Source organism: Ambystoma mexicanum, chromosome 3p (genome assembly GCF_040938575.1).
Source record: "Ambystoma mexicanum isolate Mex_15411 chromosome 3p, UKY_AmexF1_1, whole genome shotgun sequence".
NCBI lineage: Eukaryota > Metazoa > Chordata > Amphibia > Caudata > Ambystomatidae > Ambystoma > Ambystoma mexicanum.
In genome coordinates, this window is record NC_090925.1 from 414,874,731 (window position 1) to 414,899,640 (window position 24,910).

Sequence of the window (24,910 nt, forward strand, 5' to 3'; positions counted from 1 at the left end):
TGTGTTAGCAATCACAGCTTATTTAGATTCATTGCTTCCTTAAACTCCTGGCATAGGAATCTGACCTTTTTAGCACCTTATTTAGATCTGTTGCTGGAATTGAGACATGGGCAAATTGAGTAGTTTCGGCTGATTGATATTGTAGCAAAATGACATTTCTTTAATTTTGAGAGTGCTTTCAGTCCTGTTTCTTATTCTAATTATGATGAAATGGAATGTTGCTGCTTTTATGAAGACATTCTTAATCGAATTTTAGTAAGATGCTCTTAGAATAACTTTGATTCGTAAATGTTTAACACTATAAAAATAAATAGACATTACATCAACCCCACAAAGTTTGATAATAAAGGTTTTCGAACTGTTATGTTTGAGTCTGTGTCTCTCTTGATACCATGTCTGTCTCACACATTCCTTGCATAGAATAAGTGCAGCGGTCTCCAGGGCTTTGGAAAGTTTGAAGGATCAGAGGAAGGCATCTGGGTCATTATCAGAGACATTCGGATTAGTGAATAGTGAAGGAGGCAGTAAAATGATCAGGAGTAACCCTTTTCATAGGGCATTCTTTTAGAAGCTCTAGGTAGAGTCGAACATTCAGTCAGGCGTTTCATATGGTTGGTTACAAAAGGCAGTGGTCAGATCAAGATAGAGGATGGACTCCTATAGGGGCTAGATAAATGTGGGAGGAGAAGATGGTGGCATCTAGAATGTGACCAACAATGTGATTTAAGCATATTGTCCAGACTTTGAGAATAACAGTGCTGTCTAGAGAAAGGAAGTCACGCATGCTATTAATGTTGGGGCAGTCTAACAAGAAATTAAAGTCTCCTAGGTTAAGGAAAGTCAGTGGATGGTTGAACAGAGGAGATGTCGTCTAACCCCTCTGGTAAAAAAGAATGTAGCATTACCAGGATGTCTGTAAATCTATATATATAAAAGTCAAAATGCTTTTGTTTGTGGCAGGATTTGTGGCAATGCATTGTTCCTTTTACAATTTCACACCATTTCACCAATCTGCACCAAATTCTGCATAGTGGCCTGTTCGGACCCTATGGACATTACTGGCTACATGATATTTGGACACCCTTCCCCTTTCCCTGTATTTCAGCACAAGTCAAAATGTGTATGTTGGTTTGGCGAAGCATTGTTCCTCATACACTTCCATGCTGTTTCACCAATCTGCACCAAATTATGCATATTTACCTATTAGGACCCTGCGGACATTACTAGCTACATGACATGGCAATCAGAACATCAACAAGCTTCCCAAGCAGACCACTTCATTTGAAATAGAAGTACTTTTTGTATTGCTCTCTTCCATCAACTCAAGAAGAGATTCATGGAAATAATGAATTAAGATTCTACAATCTTTGTTAGAAACAAAACACTTTGTTTTTCACCATCATGAGTAAGCAACCATGCTCTATCCACGCATAAAAATACTAGAGACCAATCTGAATACTAGTCAGCCAACATTAAAACCTTACCTGATGAAATAGAAAGGACTCAAACTTTGTCATAAACTCCTTATTTTGACAACACACATCTGGAAGAATGCCATTGTCATGAGGAATGCTTTTGATAAATACACCTCCTGAGGAACCGCTCACAACAAGGAGCGGGGAAACACGTGTTGAGGACATGAGCACAGCTATTCACAGACAAAACAAGCCAAACATTTATTTATTTATTGATTTATTGTGAAATAGTTTAAATTATAAACTTTACACAAAGCATCATGAGTCCTATGTTGACCATACAGTTATCTATAATACATATATTAATATACAATTGTTCAGTCCCTACAATTATTTAGAGTGTTATGTCCAGTCTGACTTCAATCCTCAGCCAGATAGTATACAATGCTGTCAACAAACGCATGCTGTTAGAATTAATACAATGGTTCCAAAAAAGATCATCCTTAATATACTCATTGTCGAAGACATATTTATCCAACAGGGGTTTGAATGTGCTGGCCATCTCAGTGCATTCGGTTAGAAGATGCTTTGCCGTTTCCAACAAATCTAGAACTTTACATAAACGGCATGTTCGCAAAGAAATAGTTATCTTGGCCTTTCTTCCCGTAACAGTCAGCGTAGGCAGTTGATCCAGTCTGAGCAACAAGATAAACCGTCGGAGTCTGACTGATGGACATATGTTGAGGTATCTCTGTGGTTTCTTAAAATCATAAAGACTATGTTGAACGAATTTGTAGCTTCTCAACTTCCCTAGATGCTCAAAATTTTTAATCCAGTCCCAGAGATCTATACGTTTACACAGAGCCCTTTGAGGTTTCTCTGAGTAACCCCCCTCCTTATTTTGCCACCCAATTTCAGAATACAGTTTAGTCATTTGGTCAATAGTTGTGGTACTCGATTTCTCCCTGGCCACTTCTTGATGGACTGCTGTTAGTAGACCATTACTGGTATCACGAGTCATTTTTAGATAGATTGATGCTCGCTTCTTCAGTACGAGTGCCTTAAGAGAAATCAAGCCCAATTCTAATCTTATTATAGCCATTGGTATACAAGGAGCAAGGCCGAGGATACTACGCCAAAATTTTCCTTCGATCACCTGTAGCCAACCTAGATCCATCTCCGATAGGGATTCTAAGCCATAGATTATGGCCGGAGAGAAAGCCTGTATATACAGCTGCCGAATACCCCACAGCGTAAAACCACACTGCTTAATGGTGAACCTGTGGAACAGGGCCGTCAATTGAGCCGCTCTAATTACGCGCACCTGTTTACAGGCCACATAATCGCCAGTTGTTTCAAAGTCTATACCCAAGTACTGATATTGGGGAACGTAGGTAATATTCACCAAACCTACCTTAAGTGATACACGTGATACTCTCTTTTTTGTGTATCTCATAACCTTTGTTTTCCCCAAATTAATACTCAGGCCATTGACCTCTGCATATTCTCAGAGGGCCACCGCAGATCTGCGTATTCCACTGATGGTATAGTCGAAAATCACCAGATCGTCGGCATAAGCCAGGACAGGGCAAGAGGCTTTGCCAATTTTTGGCGGGCAATTGTTTACGGCGGCTATTACTTCGGGAATGTCAGACACATATAAATTGTATATAAGGGGCGCTGTAACACAGCCTTGCTTAACACCCTTGTTTTGTGTAATGTTAGCAGTTATGTGCCCTTCTTGACCTAGTTTCAATTTTACTGTGTTATTTTGATGTAGTAGTCTCAGATAATATATAAGACCTTTCGGACAACCCATTAGATTTAGTTTCCACCATAGACGGCTTCTGGGAATAGAATCAAAGGCTGCCGCAAAGTCTATATATAAAGCATATAGAGGAGGGGCCCCCGTTCTTAAGGCTCTAGTTCGTAGGATATCCATGATCATAATGTTTTGGGAGAAACCTTATGTATTTTCGTTTTTCAATCAATTAAAAATCTTTGGAAATCTCAAGAACAGTGTATTTTTATGAAAAAGCACAACCAAGGACTACATTCTATATTTGTACGTATCATAGCCCAGGCCATCCTCTGAGCAAGACCAGGTTGCAGCATTTTCTATCTCTTTTCATTTTTTATAACAACATTGGTGAGCGCCATCACCGTCTAAAAGGCTGGTACGTTTTATTTGACATTTGTACACCCCACCCCTTCCCCGGATTTCAGCACCTTCACACTTGCCTTAAATCGGCGAAACATCAATGTGGTCGTAGAAGGACCGGTCCTGACACGAGGAACAAAACTCGAGGTCCAAGCGCTCGGATGCACGGTTTCCAAGATATTTGCACTGCAACGAACTGCACCTCGCCAGGGTAAGGCGACAGGTGGGGAGAGTGTAAAGAACGTCCCAGTATGCAGCAGCACACCAACACTCGCCTCCCCGCAACGTCTGCATCCATTATAAGTGCATCTTACTTCAGGGTGCAAAGCACATCAAGCGATAAGCAAATCGAACAGCCTTATCATGTCTGTCTACATAAGCCATTCGGAGAACGGGTACTTCTGCCAGTGGTAATTAACATAGGCATTTTTTTTGCGACCCCAAATTAATGTGCATGCACTACTTTCAAAGGAGGAAGTGTTAGGCATAATGATCAGTGTGGAATGGATTTGGGCAGGGGGAATTACTGCCACCGCGCCACCGGGTTTATTTTTCTTATTGTTGGTAAGGATTTTATAGTTAGAGGGAGGCGTGTATCAACCATAAAGGTGAAGTTATTGCAGAAGTTTCACATATGCTTGGAAATAAATCAGCTTCCAAGTCTTACAGGAGGCCATGTATGGTGGCTGTGTGTATCATTTCAGAGCGGAAATTACATTTTCCAGTAGAGAAGAAAGACTTCATTTGGGTGTTTGGGAACACAGAATTGATGACTCAAGGAAGCTTTAGTGGGAGTCAGCAGGGTGATAGTTTTAGGTTGGTAATGTTAGGATGGGCGTGGGAAGGCAATAATTGACTATGGGGTCAGTTGAAGCTTTAAAGATAGAAGGGAGCGGGGCTGTGGGCAGAAAAGTGAAGGTGAGGGAGGGAAGGAGAGAGTTGAAGGTCCGCAGGTTCTACTACCCTGAGTCATAGCAGTCCCATAGATATTAACAAATACTTTTAAGTGGTTAGGAGTGTTGGTTAAGATGTGCCACCATGTTTCTCCATTGGTATCAATATATCTTAGAGAGGGTGGTTTGCATGTGTGATGACCAGGCCATGGAATTGTGAACGAATATGAGGATATGTGTTTTTCATAACCTGCCACCCATCACATCTTTTGGTCATAGATTCTCTCCCTGAGAGAGGGTGTACACCGACATGAGTCCCTTCCTCACTGTGCCAAAGGGAATCAGTTTGCACTTCACTGATGAGGACCAAAAAGGCTGAAACATGCCTAGGGGGGCTTTTGTTTCTGTGATATATGATAAGATATGATATGATATGATGTGGCATTTATAACTTGTCTGTACACAAGTGTTTCTAGGTGTGACAAGACAAGGAGGAGGAAACAAAGGGAGGACAAAATAAGGCTCTTACTAGGCCTTGTGTCATTCAGATCACGCAAGTGCAGGAAAGAGGGAAGGGGAGAAGTGCCGGGGTCTGGGGGAATGGGGAAGTGCAGTTAACTCACAAGTGCAGCCAGCGGGTGGCTCATAAGTGCAGAGAGAAGGGACTTTAGGGTGGCAGGTGCAGACTCTTAAGTGTTGGGGAGCCCAGAGGCAGTGCGAGGGTAACTGGCATGCAGGAGCCTGGGCCCGAGTTCAGAGGGTGACCAGGTAACAAGTGCGTGGAGCACTCAGTTGCATCAGCAGCAGAGAGGAAGAGAGAAAGCGGAAGCGAAAAGGAAGGTATTCAGTTGCTTACGCAACCAGAGGTGGTTCTGCTCAAGTTTGAGAGAGGCAGGGAGGCTGTTCCAGAGGGAGGCCCCAGCCGAGGAGATAGATCTGCCCCCAACTCTCTGTTTGGAGAAGCTTCTGACACTCAGAGAGCTGGAGGTGGGTGAGTGGAGAGCTCGATAAGGAAGATGTTTGTGCAGAGGGGATGCGACCTAGCAATTCTGGTTGTACTGCTCCCATTGGTGTAAATACCAAAACTGATTTGCACAGGACTGGTCTCCTTTTGCAATGACACACAGTATCTAAAAAACAATGGCCTGAAAGGTTGTTAAGAGTAACGCCAGTGGTTCAGCTTAATTCCGAACCTGACATCCATTTCATGTTTTGGACAATAGAATTGGCTATAGGTTGCACGGGTGAGTAATGGATGGTATTTGAGATGCTTCCTTGCCTGCATCAAAAGGGTTGGCAGAAGCTGATCCGCTGCTGTCAAACGAATACATAAAAACGAGAATATCAAAATAGTGACCTTGGCAAACATTCTTTGGCCCTTAAAGGAAAGGGACCGATCAGGTGTCCTTGGGCCTGCAGGATGTGTACTTCCTAGTCCAGGTGCATCCTCAACACCATCAGTTCTTGGACTAGACACATTACCAGTTAAAAGATCTGCCAAGTGGAGCATTAACTGCTGCAGGAATGTTCCCAAATGTGATGCCCATCGTAGCGGCGCAGCTACTGAGGGATGGGTGCATGTCATTCCCGATTTGTACGACTGGCTCCATTATGTGATATCGGTTAGCCAAGACCTATATGACTTGAGGAAGACTTGTTTACCGGCTTCAACTGCTGGGGCTTTTGTTGAACCTGTGCAAGACATTGCTAACACCTTCCAGACACCTCCAATTCTTTTGGGTGGTGTTTCCCTCCAGGACAGAATCTGAGCACCCAACAAATAGTTACCCTCATGTTCTGGTTGCCATGGATTACTGCAGCAAAATTCGTTAGGGTGTTTGGCCACATGGCATCACGCATTTTCTTGCTTCTCCAGGCAGAATGAGGATGAATGTTGCAATGGTACTCGAAAGGCAAAAGACTGCACTTTTGGAGTCGTGTTTATTGTCCACTACGTGCATGTATCTCCTCGGCTTACCTGCAGTGGTGGGTGAATGCCCAAAGTCCTGGGCGAGAAACCATTTTGTGCCATCTGGCATCAAGTTACCTTGGTTCCATGTAATAATGTCCCCTCAAAAATATCGGCATGCAAAAAAATGGACGAAAAATGGATGTTTTATGTGGGGACATTATTACATGGAATGGGAGCGGGGGACACCCCTGCAACCCCTTCTGCCCCTGTCCCTATATATATGGTCACCTATATAATGTCCCCACAACGTTTTCCGGCGACATTATATACAGTGACCATATATATAGGGATAATATTACCTGATACCGTTACCTTAGTGAGAGATGCATCCCTGATTGATTGAGGAGCTCCCCTGCAAGATATCTTAGTTAGCGGCATTTGAAAGGAGGTAAAATGGTGACATATCAGCTTCCTGCACCTCCGGTCACTCAGGCTGGCTTTTGAGGATTTTCTTCCTTGTATCAGCAGTAAATTAATTCAGATCCAAAGAGACAGTACTGCCACCATGCAATACCCTAAAAAGCAGGGGAGTGGAGTCCATTCCTCTTTGCAGTTGTGATGGTTCTGGGACCTGGAGAATAATGTGAATTTCTTACTGACTCACCAGCAGGCAAGAAGAACATCTTGGGGGACATGCTCCACTGGTGCCTGTTGTTGAGCATGAGTGGGTTTTGCACCAGAAGGTAGTGGATGGGGTTGTCACCATGTGTGGGATTTAGCACGTACAAAACTGCTAAGCCTCTCTGTGCGCCTCATTAAGAAATCAAGAGAGTCAAATAGCTTATTGATAGCTCTATGTTTTAGATGTAACCCTTTTTCAGCATACTTTACATGGTTGGTTTGAAGTTACCTTAGACAAATGCTCAGGATATACTCAAATAAAGCATATATATTCTAGGATATGTTGCATGAGGTCTTATTTTGCATATCTTCAACCATGTATTGCATAAGTCAGTCTTATTCTACATATATTCAACCATAGGTTAAATGAGTCTAATTAGGCCGTTTTCAAGACAAGCAGAAATTCTAGAGGCACATGTATTCAGCCGACACGTGTTTCAAAATAAAATCTTCTTTAGGGCTGTTGTGAACTTTCTAAGCTTCTAATAAGTCATCAAAATAATACATATTTATACCATACCGTGGTAGTCGACAACGTTCATAAAAATATCACGAGAGAACGACAAGAAACAGAAAAACAAAGAGAGAGAGATAAGCAATAGAAATTTGTTATATGCTTGTAGCTTTGACATGAGCTTGTCTTTACAGGAATATCTATTCCGTTACCTTAAACAGACATTTCTTATTGTATATTGTCAGGTGCATTATTATTTCAGTTAGTTTTGCTGTGTGATCTATTGAGCCAAAGTCGTGGGAATTATTCAACGCATGAGGCAGGCTTTTAGTGTTAGCACGTCCCCATTAGATGTGATTTAGTGCAAATCAAGGTAGCAGATGGCTTGTGTGTGATAGTGGGTCTTACACACAAATGTCTTAGTCCGAGCCCCTTAAGTGCTGATTAAGTGTTGGCCGTGAATGGCCTTCTCATACTTTTATAGCCCGGCTTTCTTGTGTCCTATGAGGCAGGAAATGCCAGATATGCATTGAAATGCCACTGCTGATAACATGCCTAACATAGATGCCGGAGTAAAAGTACGGAATATAAAATGCTTTCAATCACTTTCTCTGTCGAGAGCAACAGGAATGCGATCAAGTCCGTCTATGCACGCTCTGACCATGCAATGGTGAAGTAGACCAGCCTGGAGACTGTGTCGCATCTAATGTTAATGTTAAAGGTATTAGTACTGTGCACCGTCACCAATGGAATTGGTCCCCAGTTGCTCAGGTGGATCTGCAAACAAGAAAGCGGAGTGGGGTTAGTCGGGTGAAGAGGGAGTGGGAAAGTGAGAAAGGTGATGTCCTGCTGGCAGCTTCAGTTTGGTTTTCACTGTGCACGGAGCGTGGGTGTGAATATCGGATCGGTGTGAGTCCTCGTGTGCTGTTGGTGCAATTTATGTGTTGTTTGTTTGTTGTTGCGGTGTGGTGAAGTGCGTGCGCTTTGCTGTGCGAGAAGGTGGTTGTGTGGATTTTTGTGTGAGGTAAGTATGCAGAAATGTGAGCTTTTGGGTTAGTGGGTTATATGTCTGCTAGTCCTTACAATTCTTGTTCTATGTATCCAGTTGTCCTTTGGAGTAGTTATTTTCTTTCTCTTTTTCTTTTCTGGCCGTCTCATTGTTTGGAGTGATGGCGTGGCAAGTTCCCAGCTGTGTTATTTTCGACCTTTGTGTACCAAGTTGAGACGTGCATTGTCCCCTACTCTGGTATTGGTGTATTTTTATAATCACCTGCTCCCTTCCTATCTATTTCCTGTCGGTGATCCATTGCTGCCTGTGTTTACTTTGTAGACTAAGGTGTTATTGACATATCATCCTTACCCTTCCATCCCGATCTCTCTGTGATCGTTCTTTGGTATGATTCTAGCTTATCTATCTTTCAATTGGTAAGTTTGTATGCCGTAGATTGTTCTTCCCTTACTTCAGTTGATGGGCGGTAGCTTAGGGAGGATCGGTTTCCTCTGAGTATGGTTTCAGCTGTGTATGTGCTCCCATAGGCATTCTTTCTAGGTATGGGGTAAAGAGCCAAGATTTAAGGAGTTTTCTGAATAGAAGGTGATCTCTTGTGTTATGTATATTCTTTGGTAGCTCGTTCCAGGTTTTTGGGGCGAGCGGAGAGAAAGAGAATCATCAGAATTTTCTTTTGTTGTATGGTTTTGGTTCCAAACGGATGTCGCTGCTGGATCTGAGTGTCTTTGTTCGGCAGTGTACGTTTATTTATTCCCTTAGGCACTCTGTGGCTTGCCTGTGGATTGCTCTGTGAGTTATGCACATTGATTTGAACTTGATTCGCTGTTTTATTGGTAACCAGTGTAGCGTTTCCAGCGCTGATGTGATGTATTGTAGCGATGACGGTGAGTGTTTTGTTGGCGAATGACAGGAACGGTAGCATCCTCTTTACTACTTGCAAGAGAAAGAAGCATTTCTTGATTAGAGCGTTTACTTGTGGCGCTATAGTAAGTTTGTTTTCCATCAGGACGCCCAGGTTTTTACAATCGACGATGGGCCTAGGGTTGTACCAAGTTCTGTTGGCCAGGGGATGTAGTGGTTGTCTCCTCCGTTTTTTGTGATGATCATTATTTCTGTTTTGCCTGGGTTAAGTTTGAGGTAGTTCGAGTTCATCCAGTTGTAGATTTCACGAAGGCAGCTCTCTAATGTTGTGTTTTCTTCTTGTGTGTCTTGTATTTTGTAGACTATTTGTGTGTCATCAGTGTAGTTGTACCAGGTGAGGCCATATCTTTTAATGATCTTGATTAGTTGAGTCAGATAGATTGTGAATAATAACAAGGAGAAGGATGATCATTGTGGTACTCCGTATGAGGATTCTCTTGGGTTGGATTTGAAAGGTTTGATCCTTATGGTTTCTGTTCTGTTTGTTAGGAAGGATTTGATCCATATTAAGGCATGGTCGGCGATTCCAATTTCTTCCAATCTCATGATGAGGATGTTGTGGTTAATTGTGTTGAATGCCGCAGAGATATTGAGAAGTATCAGAGCGGTACTATTGTCTGAGTCCGCGTTTACCTTTAGATCATCACAGATTGAGAGAAGTGCTGTTTCCGTTCCTCTCAATGGTCGAAAGCCTACTTGTTCCTACTCCAATAAGCGGTGCTCTTGTATGAATTCTTGAGTTGTTCTATATATGTATGTTTCCAGCAGTTTAGCTGGGTACGGGATATTGGAGATGGGTCTGTAATTGGAGAGGTCCTTATCATTTCCTGCAGTATCCTTGAGGAGCGGCTTGATATATGCTGATTTGAAGGATTGTGGCCTTTTCCCTGTTGAGATTGATTGGTTGAAGATGTTTCTGTAGTAGTCAATGGGTGTTCCTTGTGAGAGGATTGTTTTGTTTATGTCTAGGGGACAAGGATCCGTGGGGGAACCTGTTTTGTTGCTTTTGTTTACCAGTTTGATGAATGTGTGTTGGTTTCTAAAGAGAAATGTGTGATGTTACCATTATTGCATCATATTTGAAAGTTGAAGTTTGGCTTTGTGCATTCAGGATAGAGAGCGTAGTCCTTACCAAAGCAGCTAGATTGTGCAGCTCGTAATGACGCTGCAGTCATTTTTCGCATGTATCAACGAGGCCTGGAAGCAAACAGTGTCATAGTTTAGAAGGGTTGCTACTGCTATTAATTGGGGAGATACTCTCAGAAACGGGGCTGAAGCCCTCCTATTTCACTTATTCTGTTGGGTGATCGCTACAATTTGTTTGTCAGCCTGTAGGCAAAAAATTGCATCCCGCGATGAAAACTGAGGAAACTGAGCACCATGTTGGCATGTGTGGAGTTTTGCTAATGTTAGTCCCACGCTGCTCCTCTACTATGTATTACTTTATTATATATTAGTCAAACCTTTTGCCCTCAATGTGAATGGTAAATGCAATAAATTTAATTTGTCAAGAGTAAATTGCACACAGGGGACCGTTATGTTTTCACTTACGTGCAAAAGGTCCCCCTCTGCAATTATCATCATTTGCACCACAAAGAGAAAAAAAAGTGCAAAAACAGGCTGAATCACCTTTAAACCTTTCTTTGCACTTCATAGTGTGAATATGGTACGTTTTGACTCCTATTCAATCATTCCTGTTGTGTTGAGAAGTATGATGAGGTTTGGGACCAACGTGATCCTCCTGGCCCACTGGATTGGGAGTGTGCGCAATGGTACTTGGCCTGGTACTTAGACTGGCTCGACTTGTTGATTTGCTCTTCGTGGGGTGTCTAGTCAAAGGGTCGACAGACAAAGGGTCGACAGACAATGGATCGACCCAATTTGGTCGAATTGCAATTTGGTCGAATGGTCAAAGGATCGAAATGCATTCATTTTGGTCGAAATGGATTCAAAAATACACTTTACAATGGTATTGTATTTGATATATTTTTATTATTATTGTTTTTGGTCATATATTATTTAACATATATTTGTTGTATTATGTGTAATTTCAACATTTAAAATATTTTAATAGTTAACTTTTTAAATAAATACATTATTACTGTGCTTTTATTTACTAAATAATTAAATATAAGAAATGTTTTTGCTCAAGGAAAAAAAAGTTTAGAAGAATGTATTTCTTTTTGAACACTAGATGTTGCTATTGTATCATTTTTGAAATGCATAGTAACGTTAAACGGTATAATTTTTGTAACGTTTGACATATTACTTTTTGTAAGTCCACGTAGATGCCTTTTTTGAAGTTCCTTGCTCGCGTTTCGGATGCCTGTTGCTCGCGCTCCGTTTTTTCTTGGATTTCCTGATGGATTTTTTCCTTTTTCATGGATTTTCAGATGCATTTTTTATTTTTGTGGATTTTTTCTCCTGCTTGGATGCTTTTTTCACCGGATCGTGTCTTTGATTGTTTTTCTTGGATAACATGTTCATGGATTTGGGTTTTTCACAACAACGGATGGCTGATTTTTTGGTGAGGATTTCTGTTTTTTCTGGTTTTTCCTGCATGGGGGATTTCACTTTTACAGATTTTTTTGGCTTGGAGTACGCATTTTTGGATTTGGGTTTTTTCTACCATGGATGGATTCAGCATGGAGTCGCTATTTGGATTTGGTTTCCTGCAGTTGGTGCATGTTTTCTGTGCCTGGAGCTGGCGTTTTTTTTGGTGCGTTTGCTTTTTTTTTGTTATTAACATTTTAAATTGTAGGCTACTGCTTCTAGGAATTGCATAGGTTCTGTACTTTCAAAAATTGTTTACAATGCTTGTGATTCTTTCTTCATAGTCTCTGTATTTTTTTGCGGTTATTGGTCGGTTTTCCAGTGATAGTGTTTGGGATAGTTTTATTTCTTGTCTATTTTGTTCACATTTGAGACTTTTGATGAAGTGCCATAAGTTCGGGTTGTAGGTGTTGAATTCTTTATTTATCTTGCTGTGCCAACCTTCTTGTACGTTGTTTGTTATTGGCCAGTTTTTTTTCACCGATGTATAGCAATTCCATATTTGTATTTCATAATTTCCCTTTCTTCTGGTCCCATGTCTCGTTAGTTGCCCAATCCACGTGCTCTCCATATAGTCCATTAAATTACATAATTGTTCTTCATGATTTGTGTAGCATTCAGATGCAATCAAAGTGTCATAATATTTAACAACCATGTCCCCTTTTACAAAAGCTAAAGCATATAATCTCTTGATCTGGTGCTGGAATTCTGTGTCCTCTATGTACATTGTCCGTAATCCTAATTTTTGAATTTGTTTCCATAATGATTGACTAAAATTAAAAAAACAGCCTTGAATATGAGTTTCTGGATATATTTTTGAAAATGCTTTTGTTTGTCCTTGTTCAAAGTCCATGATTATTGTTTCTGGGTTTTTTTTCCGGCAATGATTTGTTAATTAATTTATATATACAGCTGTACAGTTCTTCCGATTTTCCTGGCATTAAAACGAAAATTAAAGGTATCACTGTGCCATTTATTGTCCCATGAATGCTGTAAAACTAAAGAAATGGTGCTGGACAGGTTTTAAAAGTAGCGTCTCCATGCCAAGTGTTTGAATTCCCCAAGTGTGTTATATTTTGAAAAGTTGTAAAAATTAACTTTTTCTCACTCTTTATTTCTAATGATTTCCACAGAAATTGCTCTCCCTTTTCTGTTTTTTGTAAAACGTCTGGTACAATCATGTTTACATAACTTTGTGGTGCTATGGGTAGGTTTTCTTTGCGTTGTTTTTGTCTATTTACATTCCGTTTCACTACTTTCGTATTTGGCATTTGTGCTGTTATATGCAGTGGTAACCTCTCATAAGCTTTGGCTATGATCGAAGTTGTTGCTTCATTTTTATTCATTTCTACATTTTCTTTCAATTCATTAAGCGTTTTCTTTATTAAAACTGTGGTATTGTCCGGCATATGGTTATGCTCACCAGTTAAACATATGTTTTCTCCTTCAGTTATTGCTCTGCCGTTGCATTTATTTTTTTTGTACTCCTTACACTTCCAATAGCTTTTTTCATTTCGTGTGCATTCCTTGTTGTACATATACCCTTCGTATGATAATTGCGAAGCGCCCATTTGCGATTTCATGAATTCCATTTCTTTATCGATCTGTATCTGAAATATCAAATTTGATAAATGAATTCACCCACTCAGTTATTATTTTTGGTAAATGAGTCTGCAGTTAAAGTATCTTTTCATTAACGTTGAAAGTTGTAATATGGAATATTTTAATGGCAAAAAAAGATCAAATTGCTTATTTTTTTATTTATATAATTTTATTTCTGAGAGGGTTCGCATTTCTAAAAAAAGATTTTTAAAAAAAATGGGGGGGTCGAGGGGAACCTCCCCATTTCTAATATAAAACTGTGTGAACAAATCTTTAGTGTGTTTATCTTACCGTTTTTCCAGTCACGTGTACGCTATTCACTCGGTTGTTTTGGTCAGCTGCTCTCTCTGTCACTTTCCTCCTGACGCACTGACAGTTTGTTTTCAACCGTCAGCTGTGTTTATTGGTCTAATACAAGGTGCTTTACTCTTCATTTACTATCATGTCCTTTGACCCTTTTTTGTTTTTATTGCTATTTCAATGGGCTTGCATTTTCTTTCGATCAAATGACCCGTGTATATTATTTTTGTGTTTGTCGACCCTTTGACTTTCGATCTTTTTGTTTCGATCTAATGACCAGTTTACTTTATGTCCATGGGCTGTCGACCCTTTGACTTTCGATCCTTTGGTTTCGACCATTTTGTCTTTCGATTCTTTGTTTTCGATCCTTTGTGCTATAACCCTTCGTGGAGTATTACATGGAGAGGGCACATCATATCCTCTTCCTTAATGCCAGTCTCTTGAAAGGCTGAAATGTTAGAACAATGGGGCTCATTGCAACTTCGGTAGTATCAGGCAGTAAATACGCAGAGATATCGCCAAACTGTAATAACATTACCGCCATTTGGTCCGGAAGTATTACCACTGGATTACAAGTGGTGATAGCAGTGTTAGTCCCCATTCAATTGGAGTCCATAGGACTCCATAGGGGATTTCGGTGGAATGACTGCAGCAGTAATTCCGCCAGTGGTAATTCTGTAGAAAATTGGCAGATTGACCCCCAGCTCATAGCATTATTTTTAGATATGTCTTTATCAGGGTTCACGTAGCACCCATCCAATACTATATGTACACGTTGTCATCGCAAATAGTTTTTGATGAGATGTCACATTTTAGAACAGCAAACGGAAACTGATACTTCCCCTATATCTTTTGACTACCTAGTGGTGTTATAGATGCAGTAATGCAGATTACAAATGCAAAGGAACATAAACTAGTTCCCTGAAAAGGATTTGGCATTGTTGATCACCCACAAGCCTGCTTCAAGCATCAACCTCCCATCTATTATTCTGGCTCACCATTCACATGTAGCGACTTCCTCCTAATTTGGTACTTTCATTCTTCCCAAGATGTCAGCCGGCTCTGCTGAAGGGCCACTGAAGCATTCATCCATGCCATTGTATGAGGTGAGGCATTCTCCATATGGTATAACTCGGAGTACGATCTTAATGCATTCTTCTTTTGGCCAATATTATCGGGCGGTTGTAAAACCTGCTCTACAAAGAAGGGAGCCCCGCTGTCAACCCCACCTCTTCAGAAGGGCGTTCTCTAGCTCCATGACAGCCGGTTCCCAGGTATGTCTGGATTGATTTTTGACCAACGGTCCGCCAGCCCTGAGGCACCCTAGAGTGCATGTAGAAGTGTAACATCTTCTGTCCCACAGTCGGTACATTTGGGATTGTTTTGTTATGGGATTCTATCATTTGGGTTGTTTTGTAAAGCCTCATTAAAATGCAGTAAGGTATCATAGAAAACAAGGCGTTGATGGTCACCTTCCGGGTAAGGGCACCGTTGGCTTTCCACTCCTAGACTGTGATGTCCGTCTCTATTGAAAACCAAAAAATTGATGGGTGTAAAGTTTTGAATTCATCTGAACCAGTGACGCTGCTCTGGGCAACCATCCACTCCAATGTTTTTTAGCCCGTCTGCGCCATTGCAAAAGGGATCTAGCCATTAGCAAATCAGTCCACCAATGGGAGTAGCCCTGGCTGAGCTGGTAGAACAGGTGCCCTCTGCACAGAAACACAAGCAACCCCAGACATGTTTCGGCCTCGTTGGGCGTCTTCAGTGAGGTGCAGCTTGGTTCCCTATGGCACAGCGAACAAGGCCGAAACATGTTTGGGAATGCTGGTGGTCTCGTGGAGAAGGGATGTGACCAAGCAGTTTCAACTGGACTACCCCTTTTCAGGGGGCACCAAGCGTGATTTGCATATGGTCTTTCCCCTTTTGTAATGGCTTGGCAGGCGAACAAGGATGGTCTGGATGGTTGCCCAGAGTAATGCAAGAGGTTAAGATTAATTCTAAACCTTCCAGCACATCACCTCATTTGTTTTGCTTTGTCACCCCGAGTGGGACGGGTATGCCCAGATGTGGGTCCCATGCCTGCTGGGCCTAGAAACCCAAGCTACTCCTCACTGTTGAGACCCAACAAGGCCAAAACATTTTTGGGGATGCTGGTGGTCTCGTGCAGAAGGGATGTGACCAAGCAGTTCAGGCTGGAAACCCCCTTTTGGGGTGGGACTAAGTCTGATTTGCATATGGTCTTTACCCTTTTGTAATGACGTGGCAGGTGATGAACGATGGTCTGGAGGGTTGCCCAGAGCATTGCCAGAGATTAAGATTAATACAAAACCTTTCAGTGATCACCTCTTTTTTTTTGGTCGGGCTCTATTGTACATCTGCAGACCATCTATCCTGCACTTGGTCAGTATTACCTGATGTTTCATCAATAAGTAGGGATTAAAAGTGAATTAACAATGTTCTGCTGTTAACCACCCGCAGTATGAATTACAGGACTACAGTCTATAGACTGGGAGGATCGCTCAGGGAAAACGTGTTTGTCTTGGAAGCAAGACAACACAGAGCAGCACAGGTTCAAATGCCCGGTTCGTGCTTCGAAAGTGGTCGCCGGTTATTAAGCATGTTATAAAAGAACAATTATAATTATATTCCAACTTCTCAGCGGAACCTTTGTATCTAAACCTCGTAGCTTCACCTAGTTGTAGATATTGTAGTACTTAATCATTGTTCTTTCCTGACCTGCCAGCATCTTGTTCATGGTTTTAAACCTTCAATTAAGGAAGAGATACGCCACTATATCTAGTATCTCCCTGAATCGTGCTGCAACCCTTTTTCTGTGCAATCATGCTTGCACTTTCAGGCAATCCCAGAGCGGCAGATGCTTGCTGGGGGGTGTTCCTGTACCAGCTGCAGCACAGTCCATGCCCCAGACTTTTATTTTGGTCGCTCTTGGAGAATCTAGTGCTCGCTTTGCCCTAGTAGGCCTGAACACCATCTGCGAGAGCACTTATGCATCACAAGGTACGTCAGAGAGGCGGGGATAATTGCGTCCTCCCTTTTGTATTTGAAAATAGCATGTGGAGTCTGTAGGGATAGAGTATTGGCTCACACTAAATCTTAGCGACTGCCAGGAGAAGGCATGGAGTTCTCTTGCCTCCCACTGCATGATGTGGTGAATAATCAGTATCCCTTGGAATCAGCCTGGACTGTGCAAGCAGTTGCTGTCAGTCTGTTTCTGGCAGATGAACAGTCAGCATTAACATAGCCCTGTGTGTGTGCATTTGGCACCAGAGAGCGTCTGATGAGTCACACTACATTCCACAGGTGCAAACCAAGCTGGACCTTGCAGGTTAGGCCTGTTAGGGAAAAGAACAGCATTTGTCGACTGAGTTACAATTTGCCCCTGAATTCCTCTCTGGTGATGCCAGGAGGCGGCTATACGCTACCAACCTTAATAGGCCCGCAGTGTGTGAGTGGAATGCTAGCAGATAACCAGAGAATTGTAAGGGTTCGGGCCTGACGCCTGTAGGTTCATCCTAATTGTGATGCAGTTTCTTAAGGGTCTGGTGAATCCTTTTCCTCCGAAATCCTTTCGGCTTTCTTCTTAGGACTTTATTGAGAGGCCTTTTAAATTTGTTTTCCTTGATAGTGCTTACATTCATAGGGATTTTCATGACAGCCAACACAACACTAGGTGCATTTCTAAACTGTGGGCATCATGTGTTGAGCAACCTTCCCCTGTGTTCTGGATGGAGACTGTTGGAGTTGTACCTTCTCTCTTGCCTAAGGCCATGTCCTTTCAGAAGACCATGCATTGATCTGCCTTTTTCCAGAAGTCGCGCATCTCAGGAGGAGGAGTGTGTTCACCCCATAATAAACCTCTCTGTAGTTATGATGCCAGGAGTAGGAAATGCATGGTTGGTGACCAGCAGTTTGTCCGTTTTGTTAGTCATAGAAAAGAAAAAGCAGTAACCGCAATAAACATCTGCTGTTGAATAGTCTTGTCGAATCAGAATTGAGGTTGAGGTTTGAATTCAGGTGTCATGGCTCCGTCTACCAGCAGTTTAGCAGCCGTGTCCGTTCTGCATGGAGGTCAGCCAGATGGTTGCGATATGGGCCCCTGTGTAAACGTTTGGGAGGGTGTGTGGAGTTTGGGCATTCTTTTCTTCAGAAGTTCCTCCTGTAGGGTATGGTAGCTGGCCTTCTTTCTTCTTCTGTATCTGGTATCGTTTTGGGAGCCTTTCATGAGATGCAGAATCTGTGGGCAGAAGGCACCCTTTAGAACAAGTATAGGCAACCTGCGGCTCTACAGACGTTTTGGACTGCATTTCCAATAATCCTTAGCTGGCGAAGTCCAAGGTGAAGGGTCATGGGATTCATAGGCCAAATCTGAAGAGATGCAGTTTGCCTAAAGATGCTTTAGAAGTAGAATTTACTTACCTTTCGTCATTTTCTTTATGACGGTCAAAGTGGTCCTGATTCCTCAGTATTTGTGCTGGAGCAAATCAGATTTGCACCTGGTGCTTCCCAAAGCCTAAAACTGGAGCGAAACTGGAGATGCCTTGAGCTTTTCTGAGATGCATCTAAGCAAAGCTTTGTAAATCGCACTTGCGCTTGAGCATCTCAAAGGTGCTCCATGCATTCTGATATTTGATCCACTTTTTTAGGCTTTGAGAATCAGGTATATGGTAGCAGGTGCAATTCAGAGAGGCTCATCGGCATCGCCTCATTTGCTGCAGTGCAAATCTTGGCAAATCAGGCCCAGTGACGTTCCCACAGATTCCTCAATAACCATTCCTGCCATCCCCTCCAGCTCATTGCCCGTAATGTGATGTGGCAGTTGTGCCACTTCTCAGGGTCTGGGAACTACTTTTGGTGTCAATGATGTTATTGGCATAAAGATATACTGGGGGTTATTATACCTCCTAATGGGATCTCTGAAAAAATGTGACTGGTCAGGCGTGCTAAAGGGAAAGACGTTTTTCATGCTTAATGTATCCCATTTTATCTCATCCAGGTGTTCACTTGCGAAAACTACATTCGCACGTCGATACAGCGATGAAGTGCCGGTACTGCGACTCGGCCTTCCATGAGCGCTACACCCTGCAGCAGCACCAGAAATCACACAAGGGAGAGAAAAGGTTCCATTGCGATGAGTGCAAGTACAGGTGCAAGCAGGTACTACGCGTTCATGATCTCGCCATTGGTCCGGTGACTGCTACAGGCCAAGAGAGACCTGACACAGTAGAGTGGTAGCGAGGAGAACGTCATAGTCCGCAGAACAGCTCTATTCAGTAGTATGCAATAAGACGTAATAATCAGATCCATTCAATGGGTGACAGCGTTACGCATCTCACTATGGAATAGTTAATGAGGGACTGTGATAACGCCCGCTTTGCAATTGCTTGAAATGGAGCTTCAGATGTTATATACCCTAGTATCCCTCATAGTCCTTTTTGAGCGGTTATAATAAAAAGCGGCACACATGCATCTGTTTCTGAGTTATTTTGACCATCTATAGTGCTTAGAAGTGTTTTAAAGCGCAAATTAACAGCAGTTTGAAAAGAAAAATACATCTCACCTCAACATGACCATGGTTCAAAATTGAGGGCAGCTGGGAGGGTGCCATGTGTTAATATCCCCGCAAAAATATCGCCATACAAAAATCTCGCCATATTTATGCAGCGATATTAAGCCATGGAACCTGCGGGGGACATGCCTGCAACTCCCATAATTTTTTTACTGGAGCGGAGGACACCCCCGCAACCCCCCGTCCCAATAAACCCATAAATTATCCCCACTAATAATATGGCCTATGGCCTTACCCCATGTCCATATATATGGCGATATTATTGGTGAGGATAATATTACCTGATATCGCTGGGAGCTATTTAGCTTCTGCTTGGAGCTAGAAGCACCCGGTTAGCTTAGCACCAGCAGCTAAAAGGAGCTACTTTTGGCTCCCCAGGCCGACGGATGCCAAGCAAACACACCTATGTGAATTTAACTCATTTGGATCAATCTACAAAGAAGAATTAGGACACATCGATATGATATTTAAAGTATAAGGGGGCACAAAATAAGCAAAATGTTAAGTTTGCATCTTATCTGGAAGGTAGATTTGCGTAAAGCTATGTACTAGCGCCTGGTTCCCCAGTGGTAGCTCCTGCTCACTGGTTAATGTCTGATACTCTGGAGCTGCTTTTAGATCCTGCTTATCTAATCTTAATGTCGCCACCTGATGGCTATCATATAATTTCATGCATCTTGGATGCTATCGCACCTAACTGAGTAGACACCACCAAACAAATGTGCTTCATTCTCCCTGTCGGACTTCCAGAGAGGTCTGTAGATTCATCGTAAATATATTATTCTGTCTTTAATAAGGAATTAAAGATGCACTTTGAGCTTGTTGTATGGTTGTAGTCCATTGGTATATCCTCTTAATTCCAAGTCCTGCTATTTACACATTTTGTCCTTTCTTTATGCAGCAGCGTCACATGCAGATGCACAAACGCATACACACAGGGGAGAAGCCGTACGCCTGCACGCAGTGTGAAAAGTGCTTCAGGCAGAAGCAGCTCCTAGACGTCCACTTCAAGAGGCACCATGACCCGGACTTTGTGCCAAAGCTTCACGGATGTGTCTACTGCGGAAAGGAGTTCACTCGTTGGGTGAGATTCTGCCTCGCTGGGGTTTTTTGTCATATCGCCAACCTGTTTGTGCTTTGGGGATTTTTCTCATGTATGTATATTGAGGAACGTTGATTTGTGTGCAGGTTTTGTTATATTGCGCATTTGTAATGACTCATGAGGATGTTTCCTCCCTTTTTCTTACTTTCGGTACTTGTGTTCAGGCCCTCTCCGATATACATTCCTGAATATCCAGACGGTCTCCACAGCGTTTAATGACGAAAACAAAAGAAGGACAACTATGCATTGAGGACACTTCCACCTGGGAATGGAATGTCAATTAGGGGTAGATCTGGTGCTGTGAGGCGGCAAAAACATAACAAAAGGGTTAACAAAAGAAAAAGATGATGAAAGGGATTTAAGAAGGGAAGGGACATTACGAAAGACTATAATTTTGGCCAATTTGTGAAAAGAAGCCATTCGCATAAATGATGTACACAAGCTCACACTAACACAGATTCTTCCAAGGAAGAGTGTCCTGGATAGAACCCAAAGGTTGAGAATCCTTGGAGACTATTGGCCTAGAACTAGAAAGACTCCCTCCTACAGTCTCCCCTTGGTGACAAGTCTAGAGCTGCATCAATCCTGGCTCTCTTGCGCGGATACGGTACGTCCCCTCCTCTGGGTGCCCTACATGGTGACTCTAGGTAATATGACGGATGTTCTCATATTTGCACCAGTCCTGTGCCACTGGACGCACCTTGAAATAAGAGCCAGTGCCTTCGCTACATTCCATACGGTGCCTTTTTAACCGTTTTTATGTACTGGGGGGGCTGCCCCACATCACCAATTAATTTATTTGGGTCACAATGTTTGTAGGCCAATCCTTTATTCAAAGATGCTCATAAAGACGAGCCTAAAGGCACACTAACTGCGTGGGGAATAATGCCCCAATGAAGCAGGCACAATTTCTGCGCCAGTCTTCCACCTCCTCAAGTTCATCTTTTATTGGTTTAGACTGCACAATGTCCTTCTCTTTACATCCTTCCATAGTGTATAATCATTGCTGAAATCCAGTTTCAGTTCCCAGGACCCATCAGTGCCTATGTCTCCGCCCCCCCACCCCCGTTTCTTGAGAGATTTGTTCTTCCAGATCGGGGTTGAAAGACCGAGGTAGAAATGTTCGAGGCAGAAAAGACAGAAGATTTTTTTTTCTGAAATAACCTTTGCTCTTTTCTCCCCTGAACATTTCGGACTTGGCTCACAACCCTACCCACACCCCTACACCCCTACTTACCTTGCTTCCGATTCACTGTGTCCCTGCAACACCTGTTTCCTTTCACTTACGTGATCGGAAACCGGTGCTGCAGGGTCCTTTCCTTTTTTTTTTACTTCTTTTATTTTTGGGGTGGCTGTGAGGGACATCCCCGCAACCCCTGCTCACAATATAGTGAGCAAGAGGGCGGGGGACACCGCCACAGCCCCCAGCACCGAATACGTGATCTGGTCGAACTTTTCGGCCATTCGGAATTTTCGAACAACCGAAATTTGGCCAAATCACGCATTTGGTAACTTTGACTGATTCTGTTCTTCCAGGACAAGGTCCTTTCCTTTAATGAATGTGCACTAGGCATAGAGTACTTCCTGCTCTGATTTAGATCTTTGCTTGTCGACACAATGAATAGTTAAAACTTACATGCAATGAATTTCAATTGATGTTATTTCCAGGTTGTTTTTACTGAAAAGCTGGATGGATTTAACTGAGTCACAAAGCTCTGCCCCGCTCCGAGGTGTCCTGTCGTTGGTTTTGATCTTTTTGCTACAGGATTGTGTAAATGACACGCATTTATTTAATTCTGGACTAGTACAGTGTGATTGAAGGTGCCAGTTGCCCAGAGGCTTCCGAAAAGCTTTTTAAAATTAAGAAATGCTTTTACAAACATCTGTTAGAAGCTTTCATGTAAAATGAATTAAATAGCATTTATTTTGCATAGTATTATCTAACAATGTAGCCTTATTTACGGTGTAAATTATATAAGTTATTGCTCTTTGTGTCCTTGATCTGTTTTGTGTTTGTGTACGGTTGTGTGCCGTTATTTAATCTTATTAGGTTTCATGACTAATAAAAGTCTTATTTGTAAACGTTTTTTTCTAAAATGTGCGGGGCTTTTCCCCACACACATGTTTTGTTTGAAATACAATTCAGTTTAAGAGTTTCTTCAATCGATTCATCTGTTTGCTGCCAGGGGAAACATGCTACCAGACTTAAATTATATATTCAGTGCATACCCTTGAAGCCAGAGGTAACTCCTCCACTTTACCTCCAAAAATCTCCAGTATTACCATCGGTAATACCGGCAGAGCTAATACCGGCACAGTTATCCTGTACACTTAATCTGGGATTGCAGCAACGAATTTCCCCCCTCTGCCCCTTATCTGACATGATCACGCTGAACCGCAACGACCTCCCAGTACTATTCGGATCAATGAGCCAGACATGACAAGAAGACTTTGTAGTCATCTCCTAATACCCTATGTTCATAAGTACCTGCTTCGGGTGAGCTAGGGGTTGCATGTTGCTAGAACTGCCACCAAACCAGTATATTTTGTGGCCTTTGCTTCTCATCCAGCAAAGCGATATGCCACACTTGGTAGGCTTAGGTGACAGATTGACAAATATTGCCTGAGGCAGCGATAGGCTACATCAGTGGGTCAGTAATATGTGTAGCTTCTCCAGCATGGGGTCTGGCATGGATTCACATGCTCATGAATATTCCCCGTCGTCAGGCCGGGAATCCTCGGTATAGAAAAAATCAGTATCGGTTTCGTTTCTGATCTGTCTTTCTTAGTAGTAACCAATCACTGGTCTCTGGGTCCTACTGCCCCCAGCCAATGACTGCCCTCTCCCTAAGCCCCGCCTCTGGCAGCCATCCTCAGATTTTTACCGCACGTTCAAGTGTTGGGAGTCCTCGTGCTGTAGCTCTCGAGCTTTTGCTGCGTTTTTGCGCTTTTTCAGGAGATTTTTCTCATTTTTTGGTTAAAAAGAGCCTCAAGCTCCACCGTTTCTACATCTGATCAATGGGGACCCGTTTCAGAGTTTTCTACACCCCTCAAGGGTGAAGATTTCCTCGAGTTACGCTTTTGGAGGATTCCAGAAGTTCTGAGGCCTACCCCGGACATGGCCCAGGAGAAAGGAAGCTCGACGCCCGGGAAGCTGTTCAGGACCTGCCCTGGATGCCAGCTTCAGAATGTGAGGACGAGCATTCGTTATGCCTCTACTGTCTCCATGAGGACAAGTCGCACGTGGAGAAGGACTGTGCGTTTTGTGGGAACATGTCGGAGCGGACCATGAAGGATCGCCACCTCCGTCTCGCCAACTGGCTGGAAGGTAAGAGCCCGTCAGGCGAGAAGAAGAAGAAGAAGTCCGAGCGGTCTTCTAAGTCCTGTGAGGGCACCCTGGCGATGGGGGCCCAACACAAGGCCAACCACCGCAAGTTCGCGGGTATCGGGAGTGCCGAACGGTCGGGCTCCTTGGCTGCCAGGCAGGGTGCATCCTCCCCGGCACCATCAACCACGAGCCAACGCTCTGGCTCGGGTAAGAGGAAGTCTGAGAACCCGGCGAAGCTTCTGGAGAGGCCCCGGTCGATCTCGAAGATTCCGGCAGAGGGTGGGTGAGGCTCGGAGCCTCCCCCCAAGGTGAAGGCCCCAGGCATGCAGAAGGTGACTATGGCCTTAATTGCTAAGACCTCGATTGATGATGTCTCAGCGGCCCTGGCTCAGCCTGTGGAGGCTACGCCAGTGGAGGCGACCTCAGGATCCAGAGTCTCCCTGCCACTGCGGAGGGAGTCGTCTTTCAGGCCCATCGAGAAGACCCCCACAAAGTCCCCGTTGGAAAAGGAGGGGGAGGGGCAGGTGGCCATCGTGGATACGGACACGACCTCTGACGAAGAGCTCATTGAAGTCGTGGAGGAGGCCCAGCCCATCTGGAGGGATCCCAACGAGGGCGACGACGAGAGCGACGGTGTCGCCGACGAGGTTCCTCAAGAGCCCTCGCGCCCATCGTTTCCGGTGCCGCAGGACACTTCGGCGGCCATTTTGTCAGCGACAGGGAGGTCAAGGAGGCAAGGCGGCCTCCAAACAAGATTGAACCGACCGTGGGGTCTGGCCCCCGCCGAAGCACCCCGGTGGGAGGCCGGCTGACGAGGTTCTCCAGCGTGTGGGAGTCCATCTCCACTGACCTTTGGGTGCTGGACGCCCTGGCCCAAGGGCACGCCCTCGAGTTCCAGAAGAAGTGCCCTCGCGTTCCACCCGTGGCCAGGAAGGAAAATCACGTCCCTCAACTACTGTTGGAAGTAAGAGCGATGCTCAAGAAAGGTG

At 43.4% G+C, this 24,910-nt stretch overlaps 1 protein-coding gene across 1 annotated transcript in view; it reads left to right on the forward strand.

Moving 5' to 3' along the window:
- Positions 1–21,303, forward strand: part of CTCFL (CCCTC-binding factor like) — a 311,708-nt gene extending 290,405 nt beyond the window's left edge. Inside the window, exons 6-8 of the mRNA XM_069650133.1 lie at positions 18,919–19,079; positions 20,393–20,575; positions 21,274–21,303. Of these exons, the coding sequence (XP_069506234.1) occupies positions 18,919–19,079; positions 20,393–20,575; positions 21,274–21,303 (374 nt within the window). The remainder of the gene's footprint in view (positions 1–18,918; positions 19,080–20,392; positions 20,576–21,273) is intronic.
- The last annotated feature ends 3,607 nt before the right edge of the window (positions 21,304–24,910 follow it).